The following is an 11,833-nucleotide window of genomic DNA, read 5'->3' as shown; positions in this document are numbered from 1 at the left end:
CAGCCCAGAATGCTGGAGCATCCACAGCCGTACTGAACTGTTTTCCGGGCCAGGCCGGAAGTGCTCCCGAGAAACAGGAAATCCCGCCCTCAGCAAGGCCTCATTGTGTCCTCCAGCGCTACCTACCGGGCAGACAAGGAATAGGCGTGGTCGTGGTGCCTGAGGTGTGGAATTCCCATCCCTGTGTTGGATGATCCCGCCTCTGCTTCACTAACTTCCTATCTTACTGAAATGTTGTGAAGTTTAAACTGATTCGCTCAACCATCACCGACCACCTCCGATGGGCCACGCACTGTATTTATTGTCCATAAATCCTAAGAATCTGCTTTACAGATAACCCTGGGCTCCTGCGTGGCTTAATCAGGCACCAGGAAGGCGTATTAGCCTGTAGTTCTCAAACTCCAGCTTGCATCTGTGTCCTTTGAGAGACAGGTTCAAACTTAGATGCAGCGAGTCGTGGAAGCTGCCTGCAAGTTGCTTTTGTCTTGTGACTGTCACATGAAACTTAAGATGTGTGGCTCTGCTGACCCACCACTCGCTTCCACACACCCGGAAGCTAAGAATGTCTTGAGATAGAATCTTGAGACCTAAACTAGATTCTCCTGCTTTGCTCTAACCTACCTACATGACGTTCCCTCCAATGTATTTGAAAACTGCTTTGGGTTATGATTTCCTTTGTTCTGGAACTAGCAAAACTTCATTAATCTGTCTCCTCTGTGTAGCAGATTATCCGAGGAACCCTAAGTTTGTTTTTCTGGGTGTTAGTCAGGGTTTTCTAACAGAACGGATGATTGGATATAGAATAGAGATTTTATTAGACTGGCTTACAGCTGTGATCTGGGTAGTCCAACAGTAGCTGTCTAACGTCCGAAAAGGTGATGCTCAGTGCATGAGGCTGGATGTCTCAGCAGTCCCTGTCTGGTGCTAGAGTCCTGGACGATTCCTGGAGAACAGCTCACTGTCAGTCTGTTAATATCCCAAAGAAGTTGGTTCAAGTGCCACATACTTTTTAACTGGGCTACCACCAGAAGGTGTGACCCAGATTGAGGGTGGGCTTTCCTTCTTCAAATAATTAAGAAAATCCCTCACTGGGGTTCCCAGCGGTTTAGGTCTCAATTAATTCCAAATGTTCATTTAACAACCAGTTTAACCATCATGTGGGGCCATGCTCGTTTATGTTTAGCTGAAAAGTAAGCTATCTTTTATTCTCTATGTCACAGAGATGAGGGCTGTGCTTGAGGCAACATCTTTCCCATTCCCAGGCAATACAGGAATTCCCTGCATGTGGCTTTAGCACCACTGTCCAGTCAGAAATAGCAAAGGTATCCTTGTGGCTTGATAGCGTTAAGTGTATATCAGCGCCACCTGGAGGCATGTTAAAACAGTTTGCTGGGTTTCTAATTTAGTGGGTCCGGGATAACACAGCTGACCCATAGCTCACACTCTGAGAACCTCAAATCAATTTGCGCCTGGTAGTGTTGTGCATGCCTTTAATCTCAGCAATAGCGTCTGAGTTTGATGCCAGCCTGATCTACAGAGCCAGTTAGAGCAGCAGCCAGGACTGAAAGAGAAACCCTGTCTTTAACAACAACAACAACAAACAACCAGAAAATGATAAATTTGTAAGGGGTGTGGGGAGGTAGCTCAGCTGATAGTGTGATAGCTTAGCTTGCAGAAAGCCCTGGGTTCTAGTCCCAATACCACATAAACCAGTGGTGGCTCATAGTTGTAATCCCAGCAATCTGCAGAAGACAGGAGGAACAGAAGTTCAAGGTTATTCTTGACTACATAGCAAGTTGGAGGCCAGAATGGAATACATGAGGCCGTGTTTTGTTGTTTTTTTTTTTTTTTTTAAATCAATTTGCAGATTGTCAATTCCCAGCTATACAGTATTTGGAAGGTGTCTGGAATCAGATGGCCCCTTTCCACCATCCCTTTCACAGCCACAGTCACCCTAGGATGGGTGCCAAACAGGATGGTTCCAGGAGACAGCAGATGCCCTGCAGGAGGCCCTGGAAGAAAGCTCACTCCATTAAGAGATTAGGGTAGGACAATGAGGAAGGGCTTTGTGAAATAGCTTCTTCGTTGAGCATTGCTCACATGATGTTGCATGCTGTTCCCCAGGAATCTGTACCTATTTGCCTCAGTAAAGAAGGCAGTGGAAGCCCAAAGAAATTATTCCACTGAAGTCCAGCTCAATGAACCAATGAGTTCATTGGAGTTATTTACAAGAGGAGGGTGAGTGATCCCCCAAACAGCTGCACTACCCAAAAGCTCCATTGCAGCATAGGTGCATGGATAGGAGCTTCCCTGCCCTTTAGTTACCTTCCACCTACTATAGACACTCCAGAATCTGCAGCTGGGCAGGATTACGTGCAGCTGAGGTAAGCCTGGAGGGAAGAGTTATAATTTCAGGTGAGGCCCTGATGACCCTCCCGACACCCTGCTCCTATGAAGGCACTTTAACAGGCTTGATCTAGGGAGGGTCTCATGCAGGTCATCATAGCTGGTCTCTTTTCAAGATGGTAATTGCCTTACCATGCCCAGAGTACTGTATGCAAGGACATATTCAGCATGAACGGTCTGTACTGTTTTGTGTAGGTATGTTATAGTTTCACAAGTCTCAAAACAAAAACCAAAACCAGAAAATTACATCAGTCCTGCTTGCCCCATTTCAGGACACTTTGACTGATTGGTTAGGTCACAGCTTATATAGTTCTGAAGCTAGGAACCAGAATTCCGAAGACAAGCATGGAATTTGTCTACCTGGCACAACCCCCAACGTGTCCTAAACACTGAATGGGCAAAGGAGAAAATGAGATGAGGTGGTTTTCTCAGGGCAATGTCAGCACACTAACTTACTCAGATTGGAAGGTGATGTCAGACTGCTCCCGACAGGATGCGAGTTCTGCTTGGCACACTGGTTTGCCTCTGAGGACCAACTTTGCCAATGAGGTCATCTGAGGATGCATTTTTTTTCATAAATGAAATGACCTAAGGCAGAGTTCCTATAGTTTAGGTGGAATAGATCTAAAAGGGTGATGATAATAATAATAACAATAACAATAATAATAAACCCAAGATTTTCCCAACAATTTTGGGATTAAGAATTGGGGCTACCTAGATTTTAGAAAATCATTTTAGGGTGCATAATGCAAAACCACTGCAGACTACTCACTTTGAGACAGGGCCTTGCTGTATGTAGCTCAGGTGGTTTCAGACTTCCAAATCTCCTGCCTCAGTTCTCCGAGTACTGGGATCAGCTGTATACTCCTACGCCAAGCTTGAAGATCACATAAATTGGTTCCCCTGCCCTCTGCTGTGACAAGTTATAGAAAGTCTAACACCGTACAATTTCTTAAAGTTCTAGACATCAGAGGTCCAACATAGACCCACTGGGCTAAAATCACAGTATAAGCAGGAGCTTCTGGAGAAGGAGAAACTACAGTGCTTTGTTTGCCTTTTCCAGCTTCTGGAAGCTTCCTGCATTACAGCACATGTCTCCCTCCATCTTTAACTTAACAGTGGCTGCTTAACTCTTTCTCATGGTAGTACCCCCAATTCTCTTCCAATAAGGATGGTTGTGGCTACACTAGGCCAGCCTGGATAACCCAAGATATATTCTTTTAAAGTCAGCTGATTAGCCAAACAGTGACAGCACACGCCTTTAATCCCAGCACTCAGAAGTCAGAGGCAGGTGGATCCCTGTGAGTTCAAGGTCAGCCTGGGATACTGAGAAAGTTCCAGGACTGCCAGAGCTACACAAGGAAACCCTGTCTCAAAAAATAAATAAAATAAAAATAAAGTCAGCTGATAAGAAACTCTGATTCACCCTTGTCAAATTCCATCACATATTCCTCAGCTCTGGGGACTAGGGTATGGACATCTTGGGGAGATTATCATTTTGCCTATCACACCAGTTTCCTACATCACCCTTATAGACACTTATTTCTTCACAGAGGCCAATTCCAGGTCTTCCTGGCTTGCTTTGAATAAGCTGCAATGATAGTTGAGTAACATACTCAACACGCAATAAAACAAACGCACGTGCCTTTAATTCTAGCACATGGGAGGCAAAGGCAGGTGAATCTCAGTGAGTTTGAGATCAGCCTGGTCTACAGAGTGAGTTCCAGGACAGCCAGGACTGTCCCACAGAGAAATCCTGTCTCAAAAAACAAACAAACAAAACACCTCGTCAAATACTTATGTAATTATAAGCCATTGGCATCACTTTCCATAGCCAATAACATGTAAATTGCCTACACCTCTGCTTTCATCTTTTTTCTCTATTCCCCTTCATTTTAGTCCCCTCACTTAAAATTTACGTTTGTGTGTATGCATGCCAGTGAGCATATCACGGCAGATATGTGGAGAACACAGTAAACTGGCAAATTGAGTCTTTGCATTTAACATGTGGGTCCCGGGAATTGAACTCAGGTCCTTGGGCTTAAAGGCAAATGCCTACTGCGTCATCACGCCAGCCCTACCCCCACTCGTTTTAAATAACTGACATCTTGTGGTATTTTCCAATCCAAACGCAAGTCCCTCTGGGAAGCGGAGACAGGCAAGGGCTAATCTGGGGCGAGCTCGCACTTCTGTTTGTCTTCAAGAAGGCCGGGTGGGAGATTTAAAGCACCATACCAGGCTGTGAAGGGACAAGAACCCCCGTTTAGGTAAGGGGGCTAGTAGGGGTTGTGGTATGGGTGGAAAGCCTGAAAACCCTCATCCTTCCACTCACAGGCGTCAAGAGCAGAGGCCCTCACGGGACCTGCCCTCGTGCTGCGCGGATGGCGGGTATGACTCCAAACCACAGCTCTGGGAGACAGGCTTCCCCATTGGTTGGTCACCACATCCATCACAGCGCCGCGACCTGTTATTGGCCGGCTTCAAGCAGAGGCGGAGATCATGATCTGCTCTATGCCACATGCTCCACGTAAAAAAGGGCGCGGCACGAGTTCTGGTGCGGCCATGGCGAATGTGGACGAGGGTGGGCGCAGGAGGCCTCGCCTAGCAGCGTCGCTGCAGATCAGCCCCGGACCCTGGAAGCCCTCGGGAGGCCAGGAGTCAACAGAGGCTGGGGACGGGGCACCTGGGACTCCTGAGACTGGGGTGGCTAAGGGGCAGGAGGCCCGTGGGGAGGCCTGTAAGGCCCCAGGGGGCTTGGTCCTGCGCGCAGAGCCCGCAGGCGACTTCCCTATGACTGCCCAGGAACTCAGCCTGCTGCCCAGGGACCCGCCCCCAGTCCAGGCTGTGGCCCTGCTCACCCAGTGTGTGGCTAACCTGGGCATCTCTCTGACCTTCCTGGAGGACCAGACTGCAGGTGGGGCCTGGGACAGGTGTGTGTATGTTGGGGGGGGGGTGAAGGAGCCGCTAATTAATGCAGGAAGGTCAGGCTTTCCCAATGACCTGCTGAGCTGGCCATGATGTTCCTGGGATCTCCTAGGTAAACCCCACTCACAAAGGAGCAAGGTGAACAGCTTGAACAATCTGGTGCCTTCAAGGCTACAGCTAAGCAAACGTCTCCATCAGCCACCCCTGGTGAAAAGGGCCAGCCAGCTTCATGTAGTCACAGTTACCTGTGTTGGATACTGCACCTTGCTTATGGGCAGTGCCAGCGTCCCAAAGTGCTGCACACACCTGAAGGCACTTAAGTGTGTTCTTATCCTTGGATCAGGTGACACAATTCTGGGATTTTTAAAAAACCTGCTCTTTGGCTATTACACCTGAGATGATGTTGTTGAATCAAAAGATCTTTTAAGATTAGTGCATGGAGGAGAAAAATGAAAGGCTGATTCTGGTGGCAAGCAGGAAGCTGTCTCTCATGGGGTGGGGGGACTTCCTTCTACCTAGGTCCTACCCTCCTCCCTCCCCAAAAGTGCCTATCCTTCCTGTCATTTATGCTTGTTCCAGAAGGCGCTGTGAAAGCCAGGTTGAGTTAGCATGGTTGTCACCTGTTGTCAGGCGTCAAGAGGAGGGATTAAGGGAAAGAAGGCAGCTAGGTTCATAAATCCCTACTAGAAATGGTCGAGATGGGACCGAAGGCCAGGAGACTTCTTCCTCAAGATCTCTTCCCCAGGTCCAGACTCCTCATTCTCTGTGTGTGCAGAACTGGATGGGTTGGTCTGTCCTGCGGGAACAGGGAGAAGCAAGATGGAGGCCAAACAACAGGCAGCGCTCTCTGCCCTTCAGTACATCGGGAAGCAGCTGGAAAAACCAGGTAGCCAAGGCCCAACTGGGGTGAACAACTGTGTGTGTTGGGTGTGTGTGTGTGTGTGTGTGTGTGTGTGGTGTATGTATATGATGCGGGAGATTGGGGGGTGTGTATGGGTGTATGTGGTGGAGTGTGTGTGTATGTGTGTGTGGTGTGGGGGTGTGGGGTGTTTATGTGTGGTATATTGTGTGGGTGTGTATGGGTGTGTGGTGTAGGAGTGTGGTGTATGTGTGTGGGTGTGGTGGTGTGGGTGTGGTGTGTGGGTGGGTGGGGGTGCGGTGGGTGGGGGGTGGTGTGTGTGTGTGTGTGTGGTGGTGGTGTGTGGGTGGGGTTTGGTGTGTGTGTGTGGTGTGTGTGATGGTGTGGGTGTGTGTGGTGTATGTGTGTGGGTGTGGTGGTGTGTGTGTGGGTGTGTGTGTGGTGTGTGTGTGTGTGTGGTGTGTGGGTGGTGTATGTGTGTGGGTGTGGTGGTGTGTGTGTGGGTGTGTGTGTGGTGTGTGTGTGTGTGTGGTGTGTGGGTGGGTGTGGTGGTGTGTGGGGGTGTGTGGTGTATGTGTGTGGGTGTGGTGGTGTGTGTGGTGGTGTGTGGGTGGGTGTGGTGGTGTGTGGGTGTGGTGGTGGTGTGTGTATGTGTGTGTGTGTGTGGTGTGTGTGGTGTATGTGTGTGGGTGTGTGTGGTGGGTGTGGTGGTGTGTGTGGTGGTGTGTGGGTGTGTGTGGTGGTGTGTGGGTGTGTGTGGTGGTGTGTGGGTGTGTGTGGTGGTGTGTGGGTGGGTGTGGTGGTGTGTGGGTGGGTGTGGTGGTGTGTGTGTGTGTGTGTGGTGTGTGGGTGGGTGTGGTGGTGTGTGGGTGTGTGGTGTATGTGTGTGTGTGTGGTGGTGGGTGTGGTGGTGTGTGTGTGTGTGGTGTGTGTGTGTGTGTGTGGTGTGTGGGTGTGTGTGGTGTATGTGTGGGGGTGTGTGGGTGTGTGTGGTGTGTGGGTGGGTGTGGTGGTGTGTGGGGGTGTGTGGGTGTGTGTGTGTGTGGTGTGTGGGTGTGGTGGTGTGTGTGTGGGTGTGGGTGTGGTGGTGTGTGTGTGTGTGTGGTGTATGTGTGTGGGTGTGGTGGTGTGTGGGTGTGTGTGGTGTATGTGTGTGGGTGTGGTGGTGGGTGTGGTGGTGTGTGTGTGGGTGGTGTGTGGGTGGGTGTGGTGTGTGTGTGTGTGTGTGTGTGTGTGGTGTGTGATGTCAGGGTATATATGGTGGGGTATGGGGAGGTGGGGTGTGAGGGTCTACAGCCCCATTTGGGCATCAGCATGGAGAAACGTGCCACCTCTGCCCTAATGTCCCACACCGGAGCCAGGGAGCACAAGAGCAGCTGCTGGTGGACTCTGCCTGGAAGATGGAGACTTTGCCTCTTCTCTTGGCCTCCCAAAGGATGGGAAGACCCAGCACCCATGTAACTAGCTCCTCTTGTCTCTTTCAGAGGCTCCTGTGACTCCACACCAGCCTCTGCTCACATCACTCAACATAGGTAGGTAGGCACTTGGTTCAAACCCTGGTGTCTGCTCTCAGGGCAAGAGGGAAAGGTGGGGGAAGCATGGCTTTCAAGTCCTGCACTGTCCTCTGGTCACTGTGCAGAGAATATCCTAACCCATGAGCAGCGCTGTGCAGCTGTGGTCAGTGCTGGCTTGGATCGGCTACTGAATGAGAGCTCACCATACCAGGCCTGTAAGGGGACAGTGGCTGCAGTCATCCTGGAGAGGGGTAGGAATTGCCCTGCCCCCACCCCAGCTTTGCAAACAAGCTCAGGTTCCAGGCCTGAGTTTTCTGTCCCTTTCTGCACAGAGGTCCAAGGCACCATTGGTCACTCCAAAGAGACCTATGAGCTGGTGGCACTGGGTACAGGCAGCAGCAGCTGTGCTGGCTGGCTGGAGTTCTCAGGCCGGCGGCTCCATGACTGCCATGGCTTGGTCATTGCACGCAGGGCCCTGCTGAGGTGAGGAGCAGGCAGGCAGGAGGGATCTGTGGCAAACTGCCTAAGACCATTACCCCACCTTACCCCCTGCCTGTCGTTTCCAGGTTCTTCTTCCGACAGCTCTTGTTGGCCACAGAGGGGGGTCCCAAGGGCAAGGAGCGGTCAGTGCTGGCCCCCCAGCCTGGGCCTGGGCCCCCCTTTGCTCTTAAGCCTGGGGTCTTCCTGCACCTGTATGTGAGCAACACTCCCAAGGGGGCAGCTCATGACATCTAGTATGTGCCCTGGGCTGGGAGTCCCTTGGTTTCATTGTGGGGGAACCAGGGTATAAAGAGTACCCTGATTCTGGGCTTCTGCACCCCCTACTCCACAGCCTCCCACTGGCCTCAGAAGACAATGTCCTACACAGACCAGCCTTCCGCCTGCAGGCCCATGTCTGTGGGCAGCTGAAACCTGTATCCTATGTGGCACCTGCCCTTCGAGATACCCATGTGGGCTGCCTCTCAGCCAGTGACAAACTGGCACGTTGGGCTGTCCTTGGGCTGGGTGGTGGGCTGCTGGCCCACTTTCTGCCACCACTCTATGCCACCAGTCTTGTCCTAGGTGAGGGGCACAAAGTGCTAGGGCAGACAATGGACTCTGGGTGGTGTGGGGGATCTGGTGACTCTGGCCATGTCCTGTGCTTTCTGCCCACAGCTGACCCCTGCCATGACCCCCCAACTCTGAACAGGGCCATTCATTCCCGGCCTAAACTGGACAGTGTCTTGGGGTCATGTCTTCCATGTCCATATGTCCGCACCACGTTGCACCTGTTTGCTGGGCCCTTGGTGGCCCCCTCCGACCCTATACCTAGCACCTGTCATGGCCTGAGCCTCAACTGGAGCCTGGGAGACCCTGACATTGAAGTTGTTGATGTGGCCACCGGACGTGTGAAGACTGAGTGAGGAGGGCCCTGTGGAACTGGGTCTTAGCAGGGAGCTCATGGGTAGGGAAAACCCCATCCCCTTGCAAGAGAGAGTATGGGCACTGTGGTAGCTGGTGCCTCCTGTGACTCTGGTAACACAGGCACTGTGAGTAGGAGATTGTGTCAGTGGCACAGGCAGGCCTGCCTACTCTTTCCTAATGATCACTACATGTCTTTTCTCAGGGCCAGCATTGGGCCCCCCTCCCGCCTCTGTAAAGCGGCCTTTCTCGCAGCATTCCGCCAGGTTGCCAGAGCTCTGGAGAAGCCCCAGCTCCTGTCTCTGAAGACCTATGAGGCTGCCAAGGTGGACTTCCTTTCTCTCGAGCCCTTTCTTCCACCCACAACACTCTGTAGATACCTTACTCACCCTGTCCGTTCCCCTTCATCCTAGGCTGTGCCCTACAGGGAAGCTCGCCAGCAGCTCTCTCTCCTCCTAGACCTGCAGGGCCTGGGGGCCTGGCCCTCAAAGCCACTTGTGGGTAAATTCAGGCACTGAGCCAAACTTCGAGGGACAAGGACCCTAGTGGACTTGGACCTCCACAGTGGGAGGATGTATTGGGGGCCAAGCAAGGGGAGGTAGAGAGCATAGTGGATGAAAGGAAGGCTAATGGTGCAACCCCCAGGAGTTGAAGCGCGGAGGCTCTTGTGTGTTCTGTTTGAATAAAGTCATGTTCTCTATCCATCTGTGTGTTTGGGTGTATTGAGGCAGTATGCCATTGTGGGTACTCACTTAAGATCTTGCCCTCCAGAACTTCTGTTGGCATCCTGTTTACAGACCTGAAAGCAGACTTGGGAGGGCCCAAATGCTGGGGCAGGTCCACGTGAGGCCTGAATCCCTTCCTTTCCAAGGCTTAGGGAGCTAGGAACGAATGGGTCCTGTCAACTCTGAGGCATTGCTTGTGCTGGCACTTGTGTTTTGTTGGTTAAATGCTCATATTGAAGGATGTAGGGTAGCAGAAATACCAGGAGTCCTTTCTCTGGGACACCTGACTGCAGAAACCTGCTGCCCGCTATGGAGAAGCCAGCTTGTCCATTGCAGGATGGATGCTGCTTCCTCCTTTCCCTGCAGGATGTCGTATTTGGATGCAGGAAGATGGCACACACTGCAAGTATGCCTGTAGATGCTGCATCTGCAAACCTGGGGCCTCACTGCCCCGGATGGGAGCACAGCAGCTTTGAAGTTCAGGGAGCTGGTGTTGGCCCTGCAGCCCCATTCTACAGTCCAAAGCTCTTTACATCCCCTCCTTTCCCAGTCCAAAGCCAGAGTGCTGTTGTGGAAGGACCTGGTGAAGCTGGTCAAGTCTGATGTTGATGTCTAATGTTCTGTAGGAACATGGCCTGCTAAGGGATGCACACATGTGTCCTGGGCATCTGAAGCAATTCTAGGGAGTGACATTTGACTAGGGGGACATGTGCAGGACATGGCAGAATGGAGCAGCAGTGTTAGAAGGTTGAGTGGGAATTCTTCTCAGATGTGGACACAAGTGCTTTGGTTCCTGAGCCTGCAGATTGGAACTTGGGCTTAGACCATTGGTACTCTGGTTCTGGCTGTAGGGTTAACCTGGGCAGCCCAGGCATTCAGATTGTCAGTCAGATGAGTCCCCAGCCTCCACAACAGTGTTGCCCATTCTAACAACTATGTGGGCCTCTTGTCCTAGTCTGTTGACCATTAACTGATGACTCTTAACCAGAGCTGTCATTCAGGGCCAGCTTGGGCTATCTCTCCACCCTGTGTCCTCATGGCCAACCTCTGAGCCTGCATGTACACTGGTAGACTTGTGAAGAGAGATGCCAGTCTAGAGGTCACACATCTGCATAGTCAAATGGCAGTAGACAAAAATATCCATGGTAGAAAAATCCATGTGTACCTGATTCTTAGATTCCATGACTCCCTGAACAACCCAGAATGGCTCCTACTCATATCTTGTTGACGCCTCATTCTGTATTGAGGTGATTCTGAGTGGCACTGAAGCATTCAGGAGAGGATGCTCCATGGTAGAACCATATGCCAGGTCTAGTTCCCACCATGCCAGGTTGTGAATAAGTTGTATGGGAAGACTGTGATATGTTTTAATAGTTTTAGTTTTAGGTTGGTATGGTTGATCTCCCCTCCCACCGCCCTCTGTTCATCTATTGGTCTAATCCCACCCCCCCATCCCACCCCTACCCTAGCTTTTACTTCCTGCTTCTATTGCTTGTATTTTGTTGCCTTTTTGTCTTTTTTTAACCCTTCCCTAAGCAGACCTTTAATCCCTCTGGGATTGAAAATGTCCACAGCTACTAAGGAAATCAGTGTGGTGGGTTTTTCTAAAAACAACTTTCATACAGGCCAGTCATACACTCCTGAGTATTTACCCAAGAGTCTGAGTCCTTCCACAAAGGGACCTGCATGTCCCAGCTCAGTTCTGTTTACAATAGTCAGGAAATGGAGCCAGTCTAGATGTCTGTCAACCGAAGAATGGATAATGACAGTGCAGGACATAGACACAATGGAATTGTGTGTAGCCAGAAAGAACAATGAAATGGCATTTGCAGAAAAATAGGTGGAACTGAGAATTATTTTAAATGAAGTATCTCTACCCACATTTAGAAGACAAACACATGCTTTGTATGTGTGCACGCTCATGTGTGTGCAGGTGCAGGGAATTGACACTGAATGTCTTCCTCAATCGCTTCCATGTTTTCAGCCAGGGTCTCTCATGCAAT

General features: G+C 50.8%; 1 protein-coding gene across 3 annotated transcripts; it reads left to right on the top strand.

The window, feature by feature from the left end:
- The first annotated feature begins 4,919 nt into the window (after positions 1–4,919).
- Positions 4,920–9,686, top strand: Adad2 (adenosine deaminase domain containing 2). Of its 3 annotated transcripts, none has more exons than XM_051201401.1 (10): positions 4,920–5,320; positions 6,077–6,217; positions 7,675–7,722; positions 7,830–7,955; positions 8,037–8,187; positions 8,271–8,327; positions 8,537–8,766; positions 8,860–9,103; positions 9,311–9,431; positions 9,519–9,686. In XM_051201401.1, exons 1-10 carry the CDS (start codon positions 4,969–4,971, stop codon positions 9,621–9,623), a joined length of 1,575 nt encoding a protein of 524 aa, XP_051057358.1. In that variant the 5' UTR covers positions 4,920–4,968; the 3' UTR covers positions 9,624–9,686. The 3 variants fall into 3 exon arrangements, with proteins under 3 accessions (XP_051057358.1, XP_051057356.1, XP_051057357.1); XM_051201400.1 differs by having other exon boundaries at positions 4,922–5,320; positions 8,271–8,438; XM_051201399.1 differs by having other exon boundaries at positions 7,830–8,187; positions 8,271–8,438.
- The last annotated feature ends 2,147 nt before the right edge of the window (positions 9,687–11,833 follow it).

Source organism: Phodopus roborovskii, unplaced genomic scaffold, assembly GCF_943737965.1.
Source record: "Phodopus roborovskii unplaced genomic scaffold, PHOROB, whole genome shotgun sequence".
Lineage (NCBI taxonomy): Eukaryota > Metazoa > Chordata > Mammalia > Rodentia > Cricetidae > Phodopus > Phodopus roborovskii.
This window is presented reverse-complemented; position numbering and strand designations above follow the sequence as displayed.